Here is a 22,306-nt window from a genome sequence, read left to right as displayed (position 1 = left end):
GGCTCCTGTGTTTCTGCATCCCATCGTTTTTTCAGCATTTCATTACTTTCTGACACCACAGAATGTTCCAGTCTCCTTGTATTTTCCCTGCACCAGCCCTGCTAGGGGAGGGCTATAGGAGCCCAAGTTCCCTTTTTTGGAGAATAGTGTTTAGAAACCAAGATTTTGCCCCTAAGTGTGCATATTGCTCTTGGAATGTCATCACTCCTAGATCTTCTCAGTGGACAAAACTAGGGAATATTTGTGTGTGTGTGTGTGTGTGTGTGTATGTGTGTGTACACACACATACAGTGGCTACATTTCAAGTGAATAACATAATCATACTGATGGGGTGGGGAAAAGACTAACTTAATGTTTCTTACCGTGTTTATTTTAGCCACGTAGAAAACTAACACATTCATTGAATGTATAGATTGTGTTAATCTTTGTTCACCAGATTAATACAGGTATGCAATGTAGCCATTTTTTGAGTCTCTTATAATGGAAGGTAATAGTAATGTGTTTTCTGGTTTGTTAATCAGATTTAGAAAGTGGATGGATTCACTGTAAACAAATGATGAAATTAACATTAGTGAACAGCTTTACTGACGCCTGTGAACTCAGCGAGGTGTATAAAATATTGAAAGTTGATGACAGTGGGAGACTTCAAGGTGGAAAATGACAAGGATGTGAATGGGCAACCAATAGAAATGCAGTCATGCTTGATACTGTGTTAATGATCTAGTTTATTATTACTTGGATTTAGAAATCAAGAGGATTGTTTGCTCAGTGACAAATTTGTGTTTGGCAGTCTTCATTGTTGTATTAGAAAAAATGAGAGCTATCAGTTAAGAAACAGATAACCGTATTTTATTTGACCACATTATATTTTTGGGGTTCTTTAACTGCTACATTTCTATTATTTTTATGCATTTGTGTATTTGTCAGCTCCAGTTACCATAACAAAATATCAAATTTGGTAGCTTGAACAACAGAAATTTATTTTCTCACAGTTCTGGAGGCTGGAAGTTTGAGATCAGGATGTCAGCATGGGCAGGTTCTAGTGAAGTCTCTCTTCCTGGCTTGCAGACAGCTGCCTTCTCTTTGGGCATCACCATGGCCCATGGTGGGGTGGGGAGGGGGGTGGAGGGGAAGTGGTGGGAGGGTGGGGTGGGAGGGAGTGGGGAAGGTAGAATGGAAGGAGGAGATCTTTTCCTCTTACAAGGCTACCAGTCTTGTCTGAGTAGGACCCCTAACCTACAACATCATTTAGCTTAATTCTCCCCTCAAAACTCGATCTCCAAATATAGTCACATTGGGTGTGAAGACTTTAACACATAAATTTTAGGGGGATACATTTCAGTCTATAGTAATTTAAATGATACATTTTAGCGTCCCTAAACAATGAATGTAATTTTAACTTAATAAGTTTACATTTAGTTTCTATTTTAACAGTTTTATTTCTCCTTCTTAATTTCCCCCTCCCCCACTTCCACCCCTGACCTATGGATGTTGCTGTTTCCCCTTAAGAACTGAATCTCTCAAGGCGGGGCGTGCACCCAGGGCCTGGCGCCCCCGGGGTGTGATATTTTGACAGTTTTAACAGAGAATAAATCTGTGTTCATTCTCACAGTAATTTGCCTTGGTAAATTAAGGTATGACAGTGTATAGTATATGCTATATCCCTTATGGTAAATTGCATTGCAGTAATGTTTGTTATGACCTTCAAAATGGAAAAAAAAAAAAAAAAAAAAGGTTCCTACCAATCCCTAATGGACTGCTGATCTTGAGTCTCTGTTTCTTAGACCTATTTCTTGGAGAATTTAGAACTGTAGTAAATAGTTGATTTTAAAGGTCCCGGTAAATACTATTTCTTTGTTTGCAGCAACTTCAACGTGATTCTGACCATTATGTTAAATCTGTTACTTAATAGAATATAAAAGAAAAGGAAAAATGAAAGATGTGTTGCTCACTGTCCTGTGGCCAGGTAGAGCACATGCAGATTATGATGTTGTGTTATTAGCTCTTATTAGCTGAGTGCTTATGATAGCACTTATAGCATAGGAGAAAAAATTCAAAGTAAAAGGATAATGTAATATATAGTATTACATATTTTAAGGAACATATTTAAAAGAAATAATGTTATGGTGGTATGTTAATATTATAGTGAATTAGCAGTGTCTGGTGTGACAGTAAATAGTGTAAGAAGATATGTAAATTTCAGTCAGCTTTGTTTATGTCCCTTCAAGGGTATTGTGGCTAACATATTGTAAGTGTTGTCAACAAGGACTTTTATTGTGTTAGATTTGGGCTCAGGAAAATCAGGCTGGGTATTAGTAGCTAAATGTTGGTGAGTTATGGAAAGCTATAATGAAAATGGAAGCTGAAAAAGTAGGAAGCTTCTCTTCTAAGGAGATAAACCCAGCCTCCAAATAGGAAACGAATAAGGTTGTAAGTAGACATGGATTAGGGCAAACTATTTGGGACTGAGAACAGGAAAAATGTGAGACTCTCAGGTGCCTGTTTTTTATGTGGTACCAATATAGTGTTGTGTGGCCAAAAAGAGACAATTAAGCTGGTCGGTCAGATACTTTCGTCAAAAGTATGTTACATAAAAGAATGTTTATCTAACATTCTTTTTTTGGCCTATAGTGCTTTAGAAAAGTCTGTCCTACTCGGGGTTATCATAGTTAGTAGTAATTTTTACTTTCCAGATAATAAGGGCTATAAGATCTGGAAGGGATACAAGTACACAGAAATAATACTCTCTAGCTTTCTTTTTTACTGGCACATGGTCCTAGAAACATTGGAGACATATGCCAGCTACCTGGTATTGCAATTTGTCAAAGAACTATGAAGGGTATGACAGTTTATCTAAAGCCTGCCACAATATCATGGGTGCTGGCAGAAAACATGAAACTCGTAGGTGAGAGATAAAGGACTTTATTATTCATGGCACAGCAAGCAGCATGAGCTTCAAAGTTCACGATGGTTCCCTTTGCCCCTCAAGTCTCATAAATGTATTGGGAATGGCTCAAGCAGATTCTTCACTCAAAGTAGGTTTTAATCACAGCCGAGGAACCCCAAACTTAGGGAACCCTAATCTCTTGTAAGGTCTGCAAGCATATCAGCCTAACCTTTGCTCCAGAGGGAGACGACATCTCGATTTTTCTGGACAGAAAATAGACTCACTGGTCTTGAGGGAGACATCATCTTTATTTTTCAAGGCTGTTTCTTATAAATATATTTGAAAAGATGAAGGCAGTCAGAGCCTCTCTTTGAAAAGCTATAGAAATACAAGAGACTGGAAAATTATCTCCCAACGGGAAGTGATTAGTATGAGAAGTCCTTAAGCTCTGAATATTCTTGGCTTTTTCCTTCTGCTCTAGTTTTCCCAGCTTTTAAATCAGTGTTGGAAAACTTTTTCTGTAAAGGGGCAGATGTTAAACATTTTACATTTTGTGAGCTTTATGATTTCTGTCATTACTATTCAACTCAGCTGTTGTAGCCAGAAAGCAACCATAGGTAATATATAAATGATGAACCTGGGTATGTTCTCATAAAACTTTATGGACATTGAAATTTGAATTTCATATGATTTTCACACATCACAAAATATTTTTTTCAACCATTTAAAAATATAACATCCATTCTTAGCTCATGGATTGTACAGAAACAGGCAACAGGCCAAATTTGGCTTGTAGGCCATAATTTGCCAATATGTTTTATATGATGATTTTTGAAAATATACAGCAGTCTGGCATAATTTTATAGATCATAATTTTATAGGTATACATTTTTAGATATATATTATAGGTCAATATTTTATAGCAATTGATAGTTCTAAAATGTTCTCTCAAATTATCCCAAGGTAAGCATTAGTGTCTCCATTTTATTGTGAGGAAACTAATGCATAGAGAAGGAAGATGACCTAAAACAAGTGACAGAGCCAAAACTATGTTATGGACTATTTTCTCCATAATATAGTACAGTTTAAATTTTCATAATGAGAACATCATGTCACTATATCTTTAATTCTCACTTGTTGCCAGAATGCTTAGAGTTCAGTCTTACAAATAATGATAATAATAATGCATAATCATTTCTGATTTTCTTTATGACTATATTTTGCTGTCTAGCTGTTTTAATATTTGATAACTGGTATTTTGACAAGCATGATATAGGAAGTGAAGAGTATGCATGTTACAAAGTTTGGTAAAGATTTAGCAGCTGAACAGTACAGTCATTCATATAATGTTCTTTTCCACATTTTTAAAGATAATGGTTAATTTTCAGATGTTTACCATGAAAACAAACAATATGGAGCTCCCACCCAATCATGTGTGTTCATGCTTAACTAATATTATATTATGTATTATGTAGTACATTTAAATGTATTATGTAGTACATTTTATCCAAGTTTAAAAAAAAATGTACTTTTGGATTGCTTTCCTATCAGGTGGTTGAAGATTATGCTGGAAGATGGCAGGTCCCTTTGCCACAGCTTCAAGTTCTTCAGACTGCACTTTGCTGTTTTACATCAGCCAGCACATCATTCCCAGATGAATGTGAGCACGTACAATATGTTTTGAGTAGCCTTGCTTTGTAAGTACTCTTCTTATAAAGTATTATTTTTCTTGATGTATTTGAGAATTGGTTTTTATTTTCTCTGTAGAAGGTACCTTTCCTAAAGTCTTCCCTCAAAAAGAAATTTCCATTTTTTTCATTTAAGTTTTTAGGTTTAACATTGAACAGTTAACCACAATTTTAGTTTTAGAGTTAAATGGAATTATTATATGGATTCTTATGGTCACTACCAGCACTTTCCTTTCCTTGTTAATTTCCCAGATTGCCTTGGCAAACTGTTATGTTAGGTTCCATAATACAGCATTTGAGGCCATCATAGTTAACAGAAGGGGTCCCTAACCCCCGGACCGGAACCAGTACTAGTTTATGTCCTCTCAGGAGCTGGGCAGCCCAGGATGAGGTCAGCAGTGGGCGAGCGAGCAAAGCTTCATCTGTATTTGAAGCTGCTCCCCAGCTAGCATCACCGCCTCAGCTCCACCTCAGATCATCAGGCATTAGATTCTCACAGGAACACTGGTCCCTGGTGCCAAAAAGGTTGGGGACCACTGAACAGAAGGACCTTAAATTGGCCAGAAAAAGGTTAGGAAACTCCTTGTTTTAAAAAATACTTGTAGAAGACTTTGAGTTAAAGATCATAAACTGAGCACTTGGGTTTATCCTTTTTACCCTCCTATAATTAGTGTAAAGAATTGACAGAAAAAAAAGAACACCCAAGAAAATTCGCAGTGAAGGGTTTAGCAGAAGCTTTTGCAGATCTCATCAGGCTCCTTAAAAAGTTTGAAAATATGGACTCCAACACCAAAAGGTTTTCATTAATAGAGAGGAATGTGCATTTTATGCTTACAGGCAAATCTATGAAGAAAAAAGAAATAAACCAAACAAACTACCATGGACATATTTCTGAAGAGTGAGATCCTGAAGAAATGACTCAGGCAGGTCCACCTGGAGATATTCCAGAAGTCATAGTTATCACAGGAGATGACAGCTCTATGTGTGTTATTGCCCCTGAAGACTGTCCATTGAGATAAGATGTGGAAGTGAGAGATAGTGATATTGATAATCCTGACCCTCTTTAGGCCTACACTAATGTGCATGTTTGTGTCTTAGTTTTTAACAAAGAATATATAAATAGTAAATAAATAAATAAAAATTTAAAAATATAAAACTTATAGAATATGGATATTAAGAAAATATTTTTGTACAACTGTTCAATGTCTTTGTGTTTTAAGCTAAATATTATTACAAAAGAGTTAAGTTAAAAAACACAAAGTTTATACAGTAAAAATGTTACAGTAAGCAAAGGTTAATTTATTATTAAAGAAAGAAAAACATTTTTTAAATTTAGCATAGCCTAAATGTACAGTGTTTATAAAGCTTATAGTACTGTACAGTAATAATCCTAGGCCTTCACATTCAGTCACTACTCACTCAGTAACTCACCTAGAGCAACTTCCAGTCCTACAAGCTCCATTTATGCTAAGTGCCCTATACAGGTGTACCATTTTTTATCTTTATTGCTGTATTTTTACTGTACCTTTTCTATTTTTAGATAGGTTTATATACACAAATACTTATGATTGTGTTTCAGTTGCCTACAGTATTCAGTATAGTAACATGCTGTATAGGCTTATAGCCTAGTAGCAATAAGGTATATATACTTTATAGTCTAGGTGTGTAGTAGATTATACCATCTAGGTTTATGTAAGTGCACTCTATAATGCTCTTACAATGTCAGAATCACCTATCAATGCATTTCTCAGGACATATTCCTATTTTTAAGCAACTCATGACTTATATGTAAAACATTTTTTAAAACAAAATTACCCTCTGCCTTGTAAAATAGGAAGATAGTCTGGCTTTACCCCCTCCCCCCAGAATCTTAGAGAGGTCTAGAATTTGAACTTGCAAGGTATGAACTAGAGAGTAGGGAATGATACTTTGGGACAATGCAGATAAAGAAGTTAATTGCAATTTTTCCATTCAGGCCAGTCACCAGGCCTTAGGGCCTAGAGTGGGGTGGGGAAACAGTATTGCTACTTTTTACGTTCTGTCAATTAAGGGTTCCTCTTTGAGACAGCTAGCTAACCACTTAATTATCCTGAAGAAAAAATTATCAGTCACCAAACTCTAGACATGTTCATAGGGTTCCCAATTAATTTGCTCATGGCCTTATTCTTAAATATTAATAGGTATTCAGGAATCATCAAACATATGAGGAATGCCTTTAACTTGAATAAAATACAGTGAAAACAAACAAAATATCTGGAAGTAATAGTGTTACTATTGGAGGGAAAAAAGCAAAATATAAAATTTATAATGAATATTTCAGAGAGAGTTGAGAAAATATGTATAACATTAAAACATCAACGTATCATGCTGTATGAAAGGAATAATGAGATACCAAAAATGAGTTTGAGGAAATTAAGAAAATACGATGGCTAAATTTTAAACTCTTTCCGTAGGAAGGTTGGAAAGTAAAGTTGAAGAAATAATGAAGAATGTAAACCAAAACCAAAGAGAAGGAATGTATCATTAAAAATAATAATAATAATAATAATAATAATATGGTGGTTCTAATTAGAGTGCCAGAAAAGAATTTAGAGAAAATACACTGGAGGAAATTTTTGAAGATGTAATAAAAGAATTCCCCAGAACTGAAAGTCATGGGTTTCCAGGCTGAAAGAGACCAAGAAATGCTCAGCACAATGAATATGAAAGATACTCAGCTAAATACATCATTTTGCTAATTCAAAATATCAAAAATGAAGAAAAGACTTGAATACCTTCTAGAGAGGAAAAACTAGGTTACCTGTAGAGGAACAAACATCAGATTGATTTCAGTCTTTATACAACCAACAGTGGGTGATAGACTATAATTAATCAGTGTCTTTAAAGATTTGAGGGGAAATTACTTTCAATGTAGAATTTTACACTCAAACTGTCAGTGAAGTATGGGAGTAGAAAGAACATTTCCAGTCATGAAAAGACCTAGAAGATTGACTTGTCCACATACCCTTTCTTGGGAAGTTATTAGAGAGAGTGCTCCAGGTGAGAGTATAATATAAAAAGTCAGATGACAGTGAACCTAGAAAACAGTAGTTTTTACTTTAGAGGGAAGAGAAGTCTCAGGATAGCAATAGGTTTTACAGATACGTCACTTCATAAGGGAAATATCCAGTAAAATTGGAGATTTGAGACTAACCTTGAGAATTTGGAACCATTAAAGGTAATGCTAAAAGACAAGGCAAAGGAAATAAAAAGGAAATTAGACACGTCAGGAAAATTAAAAATAATCTGAACAGGAAAGGACTCAGAGTCATAGAAACCTTAGATGTGCTCTGAATATTATTTATATAGTTTTCTTAATGTAAATGATGCTTATTGACTTTAAACTTAAAAGTACAAAAATAATTATAGAACAGAGGGAAATTATTAACTTTCAATATAAGAATATTTAATGGAACTTGTGAGTTGAAAGTGAAGTACAAGGACACGGTATCCTTCCTTTAATTCTTATTTTACAAACTGGAGTATCAGTTGTACGTGAAACCATAAATAAAGAAGTAACGTTACAAAGATAAATAATAGAGGAAATAATAATATTGAGAAGGTGGAATTGGTTGTGTGAGGAATTAAATTCTCCCATGCAGGAAGTCAAGAGATAATATTTTATTGCTTGCTAGCTTTTCTACTAATGCTCATGAAAATCAAGAAATAATAGCAAAGATTATTAAAAATATTCAAAGTTGTTAATTCTGAGGCATTGGACTAGCGAGAGAGAAGGTCGAAGGCTTTCTATGCACTTAGCATTTTTCAATCTTAAAGGTTTGTTAATTTCATATATAACTAGATTTTTTTTGTTTTATTTCTATATAAAAAATTGAAGAGTGTATGTACATTGTGCTTCTTTAAAAGTGTATTTGTATATATTTAACACTGTAGGAGGGAACTATGTGAGGAGATGGATATGTTAACCAGCTTCATTGTGATTATTATTTCACCATCTATATGTATATCAAGGCATCAAGTTATACACCTTAACTATATACAATTTTTATTGGTCCATTATACCCCCCAATAAAGCTGAAAAAAATTGTAGGGGTGGGGAGGAGAGTTCAGAATATAACATTACTTAGATTTGTAAGAGCGAGACAGTTAAAGAGAACTATATTTTTACATTTAGTTTATCATGCCTAAATAAATATGGGAAATGTATTAGGACTTTTGTTATAATTGACAAATCTTACTCAAGCTAATTTAAACAAACAAACAAAGAGGCAGGGGGAGGGGATGCAGAGGGATTTATTAGATGACTAAACCATGGAAAATCAAGCATTAGTACTAGTTTCAGGATTTTCTGAATCTGGAGAACAAAATATTATCCAAAACTTTTCTCTCCCTTTCCATTTTTTCCCTTTTGGCTTCATTCTCTCAGGGCTGCTGACAGTTTTGGCATTAAACTTAGTTTATTAACCAAGGAAGAAGAGACCCCCTCCTTCCACCTTTAATACCCAGAATATTTGGAGGACTTGGGTCCAGCTGAGGTTATGTGTCTATTGCTTGGACTAATCACTGTTTGAAGAAAGTGTGGTAACATTTTTGTTTCAGTCTGATGACAGACCCACCTTGTGGCTAGGAGAAATGAGGACACTGCATCAGCAGCCCCATCAGAACCATAGAAATATTGGAAGGATAAGCAGTTCCCTCAAGAAGTGAGTGAGGTAGCATGAAGAACTGGCTAGGTAGACAAACATAATAGATGTCCACTACAGGGAATATTTTTATATGTTGTTTTGAAAGCTTCCAAAATGATTTCAGTTAATCTCTACTGATTTCTGAGCAAAAAAAAAGTATTACTAGAAATATGTTATTTGTAAGCAAGAAGTATTATTTCTCTTTCAGTGCCTATATGGATTTTCTTCATTTATTCTATGATCTTTGTTAACTTTAATGTTGTAATGTGAAATTGCTTTTAAGGCTTATAAAAGTACTTTTAAAAAAAATTTAAGTCATTGGTTGACTTCCGTTTTATTGCTTGCTAGCTTTTCTACTACTGCTCATGAAAAGAATAACGTATTAAGCAGAAGCAAACCTTATCTAAGACAGTGTAGGCAGAAGAAAATTATCTTATAATTTATAGTAGTGTTTCTTATAAAGAAAAGATTTTGCATTGTTTGAATTTACTTTAACAACATTTAATTATATTTTTAATACCAAAAGAATGTGGTGGTACTATTAAAAGAGTAGTAGGTCTATAATTCTGTTTTATGTAAATAAATATATAAGCCAGAAAATTTATCTGACAATTATTCCATAGTTATTCATTCAGTCATTCTGTAAATCTCTGTGCTTGGTTTTAGGGATAAAGTAGAAAATAAGATACTTAAGTCCTTGTTCTTAAAGACTTTACAGAGCTAAAAGATATTAAGAGTCACATTATTGTGTAATTGTAATCATGAAAGAATTACAGGGTACAATGAGAAAGTCTAACAGGGAACTTGACTTGGTCTTGGAAGTCAGGGAAATGCTAGATGAACTAACACTTGAGCTGAGATCTGAAGAAATGGTAGCATTTAATTACATGAAGGAGCATTAGAGCCTCCCAGGGACTGCAAACAGAATGTTCAAGGTGCCTGGACAGGATGTCAGGATATTAATGGATTTCATTATAATTCATATCTATTTGTAGAATTCTTATTTATGATGTATATCATGTATTTTTAATTTTTAAATCATGACATGCCTAAAATTTATAGATGAACTAAAGGATCAACTTAAGTAATATCTATAATATTCTCTATATAAGTGCATCTATCTATATAACATAGATATCTACATAACATATAAGTTTCTATATTCTGTGGTAGTCTGGTCTATATGTCCACCTTCATAAAAGCCTATACCCAATTATACATTTATATATGAAGATCTGCCTTCTATAGGCTTGGAGACTCTAAAAACTACAGGTTTGTTCTTTACAGGGAAGGGAAATAGATTCTATTTTTATTCATTACTGTTTTTTAGATTTTATGGTAATGAATAGTCATATAGAGATTTGTCTTAAATCAACTATAATTTTAGCTGGGATGACCCTCCCTGTAAACCGTATTTTTGAAAGAAATGAAGATTTTGCTATGTGTGTATGTATGTATTTGCACAAAAAAGAACCTCAAATTAATTCCCTTTTATATATAAGAAGACTGAGGCCTGAGAATTTAGGAAAATTTTGCAAATCTGAGTTAAGTTCTGACTTTTTTCTTAGTGTTTTTGTGTTTTAGATTGGGTAAATAATTCCTAAGTTTTAAAAGTAGAACAAAGTTGAACACCTTGAAACTAAGTGGACCTTTAAGATAAATAACATAGACTTTACCAGTTTTACATAAAATTAAAGTAAACTTTAATGGTGCCTTCTCAGCCTCCTTTAGCCCAATGGAAAGTAAATGTTCATAGATTTCAGCATTCCAGGCACGGTTAAGTGTGAGACAGGCGGTATTTGCTTGGCAGCCATTAGGTCCACAAGGATTCACAAGGTCCACAGGAGGAGGGCACTAGTTCATCTAGTAGCGTTTAGCATATGTAGTGGCAAACACTAAAAGTGTATAGTATGCCAAACTGCCTATGAAAGAATACCAGAGGGCCTTCTTTTTCATGGAATCGAGTGGGTATAATCAGCCTCTTATTTAGAATGGCTACACATTCATGTGCTAGCCCACACATGTCGTGACCTAGAGACACTTTCCGATTATGTTGCTGAATTGTACTATATTTTGAACATAGAATTTGTGTCTAATTTCAGTCTCTGTTACAGCCAAGTTTTATTTGGTTGTATTTATAACTTGGGTCTAGACTTTAACTAATTTAGAAACAGCCAAGAAATCAGAGGAAGAAGGACTAATTGTAAAGGGCCATTTGTTTTTTAGGGGGAAGGTGGTGGTTTTGATTTGATTCCCTTACTAAATTCCTTAAACGTTGTTTTGTTTTTCTTTATCACTGCATTATAACATTTTGTTCCCAGGATTTGTTGTAGCTAAAGTCAACATGAGAGAAACCTGTGTGCATTTATTTATACTGGCCATTTTAGAAACTCCAAATTTTATTTGGTGCTAGTTGTGACTAGAATCTTTTTCCCTGTAATTTTGGTCTTTATTGCTCCTTTTAATTTTGGAGTGAAGTAGTTGAGACTATAGTAATTTATGGCCAAAAAGAGGGATTATTAACTAGTATATTTGTGTTGGCAGAGATGAAAAGTGATCAGGTGATGACATACCCTATTCTCACCCATATTAATATAGTAAGTCCTCACTTAACATTGTTGATAGGTGACTTTAAGTGAAACGATGTATAATGATACCCGTTTTATCATAGGCTAATTGATATAAATAAGAATTAAATTCCTACAGCATCTCATCAACATTATAACAAAATTACATTGAACAAAACAATGTTATTTGAGGATTTGTATGTATCAGAATCTAGAGGGAGGTACATGTGTCATTTTTTAAAATGGTATTTGTTCTTCTAATATAACTAAAGGAAAGAGCTTGATAATCCTCTTAGTCATGGTACACACACAAAAAAAGTTAAAAAGCAGTAGACTAAAAGCTGTTCATATTGCTATGGACTTAATAGACATATACATAATATTCCATCCAAAAGCAACAAAATACACATTCTTCTCAAGCTCATGGAATAGATATATGTTAAGCCACAAAGCAAGTCTTAACAAATTTAAGATTGAAGTCATATCAAGCATCTTTTCTGACCACAGTTGTATGAAAAAAGAAATCAACTACAAGAAGGAAGCTGGAAAACTCACAAATATGTAGAGAATAAACAACATGCTACTAAACAACCAGTTAGTCAAAGAAGAAATCACAGAGAAATTAAAAAAAAAAATAACCTTGAAACAAATGAAAATGGGTATACAGTATAACACCACTTATGGGATGGAGCAAAAGCAATTCTATATAGCAATAAATGCCTATCTCAAGAAACAAGAAAGTTTGCAAATAAACAATCTAACTTTACACCTAAAGGAACTAGAAAAAGAAGAGCAAATAAAGCTCAAATTTAGCAGGAGGAAGGAAATAATGATCAGCGCAGAAATAAATGACATAGGGACTAAAAAGATAATAGAAAAGATTGATGAAACTAAGAGCTGGTTTTCTGAAATGATAAAAGTAAATCTTTAGGTAGACTCACCTAGGATATAAAGAGGCTCAAATAAATAAATCAGAAATAGATGTTACAACTGATACAAAGGATCAGAAGAAACTAATATGAACAAATATGTGCCAACTAATTGGATAACCTAGAAGAGATTAATAAATTCTTAGAAACATACAGCCTACCCTGATTGAATCGTGCAGAAATAGAAAATCTGAACAGACTGATTACTAGTAAAGAAATTTAATCAGTAATCACAAACCTCTCAACAAACAAAAGTTAAAGATCAGACAGCTTCACTGGTAAATTATACCAAACATTCAAAGAAGAATTAATATCAATCTTTCTCAAACTCTTGCAAAAAATCAAAGAAGAGGAAACACTTCCAAAATTACTTTATGAGGCAGGCATTACCCTTATACCCAAACTGGACAAAGGCACCACAAGAAAAGAAAATTACAGGTCAATATCCCTGATAAACATAGATGCAAAAATTTTCAACAAAATATCAGCAACCAAATACAACAATACATGAAGAGGATTATACACCATGACCAAGTGGTAGTTATTTCACAGATGCAAGGATGGTTCAATATCTGCATATCAATCACTGTGATATACCACATTAAGAAAATGAAGGATAAAACCATATGATCTTCTTAATAGATGCAGAACATTAAACATTAAACAAAATACAGCATCCATTTATGATAAAAACTCTCAACAAAATGGATAGAGGAAATGTTCCTCAAGTTTGTAATAGCCATATATGACAAGTCCTCATCATCTAACATCATCATACTTAATGGTGAAAAGCTGAAGTTTATCCTCTAGGATTGAGAAAAAGATAGGGATGCTTATTCATACCACTTTTATTCAACAGAGTACTGGAAGTCCTAGCCAGAGCAATCAAGCAAGATAAATAAAAGGCATCCAAATAAGAAAAGAAGTAAAATTGTCTCCATTTGCAGGTGACATGATATATATATAGAAACCCCTAAAGACTCTACCAAAAAATTGTTAAAACTAATAAACTAATTCAGTAAGGTTGCAGAATACATAATCAGTGGCTAAAAGTCTGTTGTGTTTCTATACACCAATAAATGTCAGAGAAATTAAGAAAACAATCATATTCACAATTTCATTAAAAATAAAATACCTAGGAATAAATTTCACCAAGAAGGTAAAATTAATTTTGTTAGAATGTCCATACCCAAAGCAAACTAAAGATTCAGTGCAATGTCTATCAAAAATACAATGGCATTTTTCATGGAATTAGAACAAACAGTTCATAAAATTTATGTGGAACCACAAAAGATCCTGCATAGCCAAGGCAATATTGAGAATGAAAAACAGAGCTGGAGGCATCACTCTTCCTGATTTCAAACTATATTATAAAGCTAACCAAAACAATATGGTATTGGAATAAAAAGAAACATATAGATCAACAGAGAGCATGTAGAACAGAATAGAGAGCCCAAAAGTAAACCCACACGTGTGGTCAATACATTTACAACAAAGGAGCTAAGAATATACAGTGGGGAATGGATAGTCTCTTCAATAAATGGTGTTGGGGGAACTGGACAGCCACATTTAAAAGCATGAAACTGAACCACTATTATATCATACACAAAAATCAACTCAAAATGTATTAAAGACTTGAGCATACAACCCGAAACCATAAAACTCCCAGAAGAAAACAGACAGTAAGCTCCTTGACATTGGTCTTAAGAGCGATTTTTTTTTTCATTTGATAACAAAAGCAAAGACAACAAGAGCAAAAATAAACAAGTTGGACTACATCAAACTAAGGAACTTTTGCACAGCAAAGGAAACTACCGATAAAAATAAAATCAAAACCACGATAACATATCACCTCACACCTGTTAGAATGGCTTTTATTAAAAAGATAATAAGTGTTGGCAAGAATATAGAGAAGAGACAACCCTATGCACTGTTGCTGGATGTGTAAATTGGGAAACAATTATGGAGGTTCATCAGATAATTAAAAATAGAACTACCATATGATCCAGCAATTCTACTCTTACATATCTGAAAGAAACAAAAACACTAATTCAAAAAGATATCTGTATCTCTGTGTTCACTGAAACATTATTTATAGTAGCCAAGACATGGAAGTAACCTATGTGTACATCATTGGATGAATGGATAAAGAAAATGTGATATACCACACATATATATGTAATGGAATACTATCAGTCATAGAAAAAGAAGGAAATATTGCTATTTGTGACAACACGGATGGACCTTGAAGGCATTATGCTAAGTGAAATAAGATAGAGAAAGATAAAATATGATCTCACTTATATGTGGAATTTAAAACAAAACAAAACTCAGATGCAGAGAACAGGTTGGTGGTTGCCATAGGTGGGGGTCGAAAGGTAGGCCAAATGAGTGGAGGTGGTCAGAAGATACAAACTTCCAGTTATAAAATAAATAGGTCATTGGGATGTAATATACAGCATGGTGACTATGGTGAATAATACTCTATTGTATATTTGAAAGTTGCTGAGAGTAGATCTTGAAAGTTCTTATTGTAAGACAAAAATTGTAACTGTGTGGTAATGAATGTTAACTAGACTTTTGGCGCTCATTTTGTAATATTTGCAAATATTGAATCATGTTGTACACATGAATCTAATATAGTGTTAAATGTCAATTACAACTCAATCGGGGAAAAAAAAGAACATCTCATACGATCAAGGCACCAAGACAAACATATATTTTTTAATATTTAATATAAATAAGTGACTCATTTTGTCTATAGCTTATTGGTTATAGTTCTTAAGCTATAATATTCTGAAAGTTCTCCATTCTAATTTTGGAACTGGAGGGACAGAAAATAATTTCCTGTTGGTCTTGTTAGGGAATGGTCATCAGTAAGTTTATTTTTGTTTCCTTTTTCATTTTCTTTTTGATTAAGATATATAGGTTATTTCAATCAAGATCTAGTTAGGGAAATATAAGTCATGCTAGATAATTTGATAGAGAATTTATTTTAATTCATAGAATCTTTTTCAAAGTTATTAGAAGATCCAAGAGAGAAGACAAGGAATGGATGGTAAACCCAGACTTAGCACTCTAGTAAGTTGCTGTTAGCTCAAGGAATAGAAGAACAAAGAAAGGATGAGCTATTGGTAGAGCCCAGAGACTAGAGTTGGTTGATGAAAGGAAGAGGCACTGATTTATATGAGAAGGGACCTCATAAGAGATGTAATTATTGCTGTAGAGGACCCTGAAACCACAGATTCAAAAAACGCGGAGAACAAGGAGGATAATTTGAAACACACACACAACACCTATCACCTAGATCACAGAGATGCATAAATTCAAACTCTGGTAAATCACAGAACATCTTGAAGGCCACTAGAGTAAAAGATGTTACATAATTTAGAAGACTAAAGTTAAGAAATACAGCCAACATCTCAGGAACTATGCAAGCTGGAACACAATGAAGTGACATCTTTATTGTGCTGAAAGAAAAAAAAACTTTTAACTCTCAATTTGAGAAAGAGAAATAAGAATGTTTTCAGGGAAGCAAAAACTGAAAGACTTCATTCCCAGAAGACCTGAACTACAAAAAAGTGTACCACAAATATGATGCCAGATAGAAAATCTACCTAAAGAAATTAAGAGAACTTGAAATGATAAAAACTGAAAATATATATAAAATGGAATTTTGATTATTTTTAATCACCATGAAACGTAACTGTTGTAGAGCAGGGAGGGGGCAAACAATTTTTTAAAAGGCCAGATAGTTTAGACTTGCAGACCATAGAGTGTTGTAACTATTCAACTCTGTTCTTGTAGCCTTTGACAATACATAAATGAATGTATATTTCTTTGTTCCAGTAAAACTTTTACAAAAACCGGCATCCAGCCTATGTGTCATATTCTCTAAATGCCAAAACTAAAGCAAAAATTGCAGTAGAGGTACTGTTGGTTTATAGAATATTTTAAATTAAAGTGAATGACAAAAATAGCACAAAGATTTATTATGTTGTACCCAAAGCAACATAATATTATTTGAAGGCAGGCTGGGACTTATTAAAGATATATATTGTCAACCTTGGGGTAATCACTAAAAACTTAGAATACAGAGGTGTATATATTAAGCCAAAGTGGAAATGAAGTGGAATCATAAAATTACTCAACCCAAAAAAGTCTGGTAAGTTTTTACCATTTGTAATATATGGGAAAATATGGTCTGACTTCTAAGCATCCTGCTGACAGAATATAATTTATTTCATAAATAGGGACTGTAGTGGTACTCTGGTTATTTAAGCTTGCATAGCTAATAGGAGTATACTGATTGATGAAAGTCAAATAAGTATGATTATGTATGGTATCTTTTTTAAATTCGGAAGGCATACTATCTATAATGTAGTCTATATTTTTATATGTCATTTTGTTTAGATAATTCTGTTTTGAATAATTTAGGTAAATGAACTGTAGGTAACCTATAATTTGGACTAGGATTAATTATAAATTGATTAATATATAGACTATTACATATTAAACATATTAAATATATACTTACAAACATCTTAAACATTCAGCATTAAAAACTGATGTAAACATTATACAATATTACATTGTTGGAAAGAAACCTTTTCTAACAATCTTCATAATTTACGTGAAGAAAAATGTCTTATTTCAACAAAATTGAAACATACACAGCTGAGAAGAACAAATCTGTGAAGATCTTGTGTTTCCTCTTAGATTGTTGAAGGAAACTTGAATGGCAATGTTAACAGTAAAAGTAGTGTACTATATTATTAGCAAACACCTATAGCTCTACCAGGGATTTTTCTAAGTGCTTTATAAGAGGTAGCTACTATTACTGTTTCTATTTTATAAATAAAGAAACTGAGGCATATAGATATTAAGTGACTTGCCCAGGGTTACATGTCAAGTGAGTGGTGGAGTTGAGATTCAAACCCAGTGTGGTTCTAGACCACAGGTAAGTAAAAGAGCCAGATATTTTAGGCTTAACACTTAAGGTCTCTGTTGCCACTACTCACTGTAGTGTGAAAGCAGCCATTGTCAATATGTAAATAGATGGATGTGATTGTGTTCCAATAATAACTTATTTATTTATGGTGATATTTGAATTTGATGTAGTTTTTTCTTGTCATGAAATACTCTTTTGATTTTTCTTTTAACAATTTAAATATGGCTAACTATTCTTACTCTTGCATTAGATAGCAACAGGCCTTCCTTGGGCCAGATTTGGCCTGTGAGCAGTAGTTTGCCAGCTCAGCTCTAGAGTGCTATGTATAATTTGAGGTCCTACTTTGTTCTATTTTGGACATATTTACTCTGTGCCCTTGAATTGTTTTCTTCCATGAGGGTTAGACAACTTGATTTCTAAACATTTAGTTGATCCCTTGGACTACTAGTCAATAGGAAATACAACAGGTATGAAACATGAGTTTCTACTTCTACATGTACACAAATGATAATTCAATAAATATATTTCTGCATCTTTGCTTAGCAATATATCTTGGACTTTTTTCTTATCTACTCATAGAGATATAAATATATATTCTCACTAATACTTTCATTAATATTTGCATTATATTTCATTGTATGGATGTATTGTAATTACCTAGTTCCCTGGAAGAGTTAGACATTTAGTATGTGTCCGTTCTTTTGCTACTACAAACCATCTGTGGTTGCATATCCTTATATATACATCTTTGAGTTTATATGTGTATATTTGGAGGATTAAATTCTTAGCAGTGGAGTTGTTCAGTCAGATGGCATATGTGCATTTTAAATTTTGATGACTATTACTGTGTTGCCCTTAAAAGAGGTACTATTTGTCATCCCTCCAGCAGGTATCAGAGCCTATTCTTCCACATCAGAACTGTCATAGAACATATCAGCATTTTCATTTTTAAAAATATGAATATAATTAATTCGGCATTTTTATTTTAAAAAATATGAAGGAGAAATGGTATTTCATCTTCATAAATACTATTTAATTATGAGTAAAGTAAAGCATCGTTTCATATTTGAAAAAAATCTGCTTGCATTTCTTTTCTGTGAGTAATGTCTCCCATTTTTCTACTGGGGTATTGACTTTTTAAAATTACTTATATAAGCTTTTTAAGTAAGAAAATCAGCAAAGATTATTTCTCTGTATCATTTTGCTTTTGATTGCTTTTATGGTTTTTAGTCTATTGACATTTTAAATTTTAACTAGTCAAATTTATAAAAATATTGGTTTATTGGGTATGGTTGCTATGCTACATTTAGAAGAGTTTTTGTAACTATTGTGTAATACTTAGGTCTTTTATATAATTTTTAAAATGATATAGTCTCAGTTAATGTTTGCATTTTAAAATTTTCAGTCTTCATTAGTGATTAATTTTGATTAAAGGCAAGTATTTATAAAAAATACAACTTTAGCTATTCCTAGTTGAGTATCTTCTGCATGAATTAAAATTTAAAGATTTCAAGGGGTTTATTATTTGCTCTACTTTAGGATTACTAAGTAATATATGATAATTTTATAGGTTTCCTTGCTCATGATTAGGAAGTCATATTTTTTCCTGTATGAACTCATGAATTATTAAAGGCACATAAAATATTTAATAATGGTATTTTCCAAAATAATTTATTTAAAAATAAGGAACCACAGAATTTGGGGAGTTGCCATGAGTGGGATAATCAAGGTAAGCCTAGAGTTTGAGGATCCATGGCTATATAAGCAATGATATTGCTAATATGTAAATGTTGGCTGAGAGTTTCAGGGTAACTCTCTAACTTATATTTTTATGTCAGTTGATTCATCCTTTATATCCCTCTGAAAAAAATTAGATTTTGAATTTTCTCTGGAGCCCATTTTACTAGAAATGTATGCCCATTTAGCTCATCTTCACATGTGTACCCATATTTTTGCCACCTGATATACTGCTGCATTTTCTTTTTTTTTTGCAGTAAACACTGGTAGACATGAATAATGTAATTGTTCATTCTGTAGTTCTAGAACATCAGTGTATTTCTTTGCATTTTCCTTGAAGACACTTCTATTTTATAAAAACAACACGAATCCTAATTGATTACTGTTTCAAAACCACTATTTAAAAACTAGATATCTGTTATTACATAGCTATTATTTTTTGAGACTTTTAAATTGGGGCAAAAAATCAAAGAAGTGATAAAAGTTATCATTCACTTATTCTTTTTAGGAGTTTCTTTGAGTTACTGCTGTTCTTTGGAAGAGATGAGTTTTATGAAGAGCCCTTAAAGGATATTCTTGGATCATTTAAGGTAAAACAATTTACTACTTCTCATTTTTTTCTACATTTAAAACGGAACTTTATTCATCCCTAAAAATGGCATATTGGTTATTTATTGCTTATAAGTTTCTATATTTACTAAAGTGGTGATGCTTAGGATCCTGTTATGCAGGAGGAAAAAAAATGTTTCTTAAAATGAACTTTTAGCTGTATTTCTAAGCAGTTCCAATTCTATATTTGGTATACCAGAGCCTGCGGCCACCACCCTTATAAATTCCTAAGCACATCCTGGACATATACTCACTTTATTGCTACAGGCATAGGTTTTAAAGCCCCATGTAGAGCTCAGCCCTAGTGAAAAAGGCTTTTTTTTTTTTTAACCTAGATTAGAATCAGGCTGTCAGTCCCATGCCACTTTTTCCCTTGGCTGTACCCTGATTTTCTCATCTATTTTCTCAATAGCCTTCCCAACATAGGAGGTAGTTTTTTTGTTTTTGTTTTTTGTTTTTTTTTTTGTTTTTTTGCACAATCTGTATGAAAGAAGAGAATAAAAAAGATCCAAGACCTCTCCTGTAGATGGCAAGAACATTTGATCTTTTTACCATTTACTTAGGAAGCAGTACTTAGTACTATGACTCATTAATGTGTTTTTGGCATTGTCTCATCACCACTTCTCTGGGGCGGAATAAAGGAAGATGTGCTTAGAACTACCCTTAGGGGTAAAGTGTTCAGATAACATATCTTACATTTATTCCTGTGGCAATATCAAGAAAGGTTGATGGTCAACCAGAAGTATTACTGCCTGCCTTGAGGAAGGAGATCAAAAGAGTAACAGAAAAGTTATGCAGTGCTTTCTTTCACTCAGAATTTTTATTTCATATTTATTGAAAGCAAGCTTTTAGACTGAATAGATTTTTATGGTTGATCCTCTGGTGCATACACAAAATAAGAAGATTATAAATGAACTAAATTGACAAAGGCAGGGGTCCCCAACCTCTCGGCTATGGACCAGTACCAGTCCGTGGCCTGTTAGGAACCAGGCCGCACAGCAGGAAGTGAGTGACAGGCAAGTGAGCGAAGCTTCATCTGTATTTGCAGCCACTCCCCAGCTCCAGCATCACTGCCTCAGCTCCACCTCAGATCATCAGGCATTAGATTCTCAGAGGAGCACTAGTCCCTGGTGCCAAAAAGGTTGGGAACCACTGGTAAGGTATATCTAAAACTTCTTCACATTCAGAATCTGACTCTAGATTTGCCTTTCCACTTAGTCAGCAATGTCTTTTTTTCTATATCATTTGGTTTTCAATAACATCAAAAGTGTTGGTGAAAAACTAAAAGCTGTTGGTACTTGGCTTTTAAAAGCTGAAGCTGGCTTTATGGTTCTGTTTAACTAGCCAACTTTGACTCCCACTTCAGGGGTATTGTTAAATTAGTTTAATTTCCCTATACCCAACTCATACCATTTGGTTCCCAAGAGTTAAAGTGCTCTGCTAGTCTTGGATTTTATTCTGTCACCAGTATACCCTTTTGCAAGTTTTCATGCTGTCTCTTTGAATATCTATGCAAGCAGAATGACAACTACGTCATAACCTCATTACCAGGCTGACGTGGACTCTAAGATATCATTGGATATACAACTGGATATTAGATATCATTGGATTTATACAGCACTGATTATACAGCTTATTATGATTTCAGAGCTGTATAAATATGAAAAAAAAAGGTGCACGTTAAATCAGTGAAATTAGGTACATTATATTGAACATTTTACTTTATCCATTCTTACATTCAGCAAAAAAGGTAAAAATACTTATTCTCATGGAGCTTACATTTTAATTATAGCCTATACTGAAGTATTTAAATCTTACTGATTTTTCGGTTTTTGCTTTGACACTTGTGTTCTTGGCAATCGGATATTCTTTAACTTTTACTCAGCAAATATTTATTGAGTCCCTACTATGTGCTAGATGCCAAGCTCTGAGACAAATACTAGTAAGCAAAAACAGTAAAACCCACTTATTGTGGAATTTAATTCTAGTGTAGAAACAGAAAGACATAAACCAAACTTTTGTAAAGTAAAAATGTTTTAGAAAGTGACAAATAATTTAGAGAAAAATGAAGCAGGCCAGGGAGAAAGGGAATGCTGGCGTAGTGGTATTGGGGGAAGAAATTTCAGTTTTAAATGAGTGGTCAGGGAATGCCTCATGGAAATGTCAGCTGAGCACTGACAATGGGAACCCTCTGAAATGTCTGTAGGTGAGAGATGATATTTGATTTCTGTTTTAAGTTTGTGAAATAACATT

General features: G+C 33.4%; 1 protein-coding gene across 3 annotated transcripts in view; it reads left to right on the top strand.

The window, feature by feature from the left end:
• The window catches only part of ZNF654 (zinc finger protein 654), a 73,336-nt gene that overhangs the window by 19,822 nt on the left and 31,208 nt on the right, over positions 1-22,306 (top strand). For 2 of the 3 annotated variants that reach the window (XM_039878253.1, XM_039878252.1), the window contains exons 2-3: positions 4,439-4,584; positions 19,953-20,034. Coding sequence is in view for 1 of the 3 variants with exons in the window: in XM_039878252.1 (XP_039734186.1) it covers positions 4,439-4,584; positions 19,953-20,034 (228 nt within the window). In the remaining 2 variants the exon portion in view is untranslated. Of the gene's footprint in view, positions 1-4,438; positions 4,585-19,952; positions 20,035-22,306 lie in introns of those variants that run through there. The other variant, XM_039878254.1, reaches the window with a different exon arrangement.

This window comes from Pteropus medius, unplaced genomic scaffold, assembly GCF_902729225.1.
Source record: "Pteropus medius unplaced genomic scaffold, Ma_sr-lr_union100, whole genome shotgun sequence".
In the NCBI taxonomy this organism is placed as follows: Eukaryota; Metazoa; Chordata; class Mammalia; order Chiroptera; family Pteropodidae; genus Pteropus; species Pteropus medius.
This window is presented reverse-complemented; position numbering and strand designations above follow the sequence as displayed.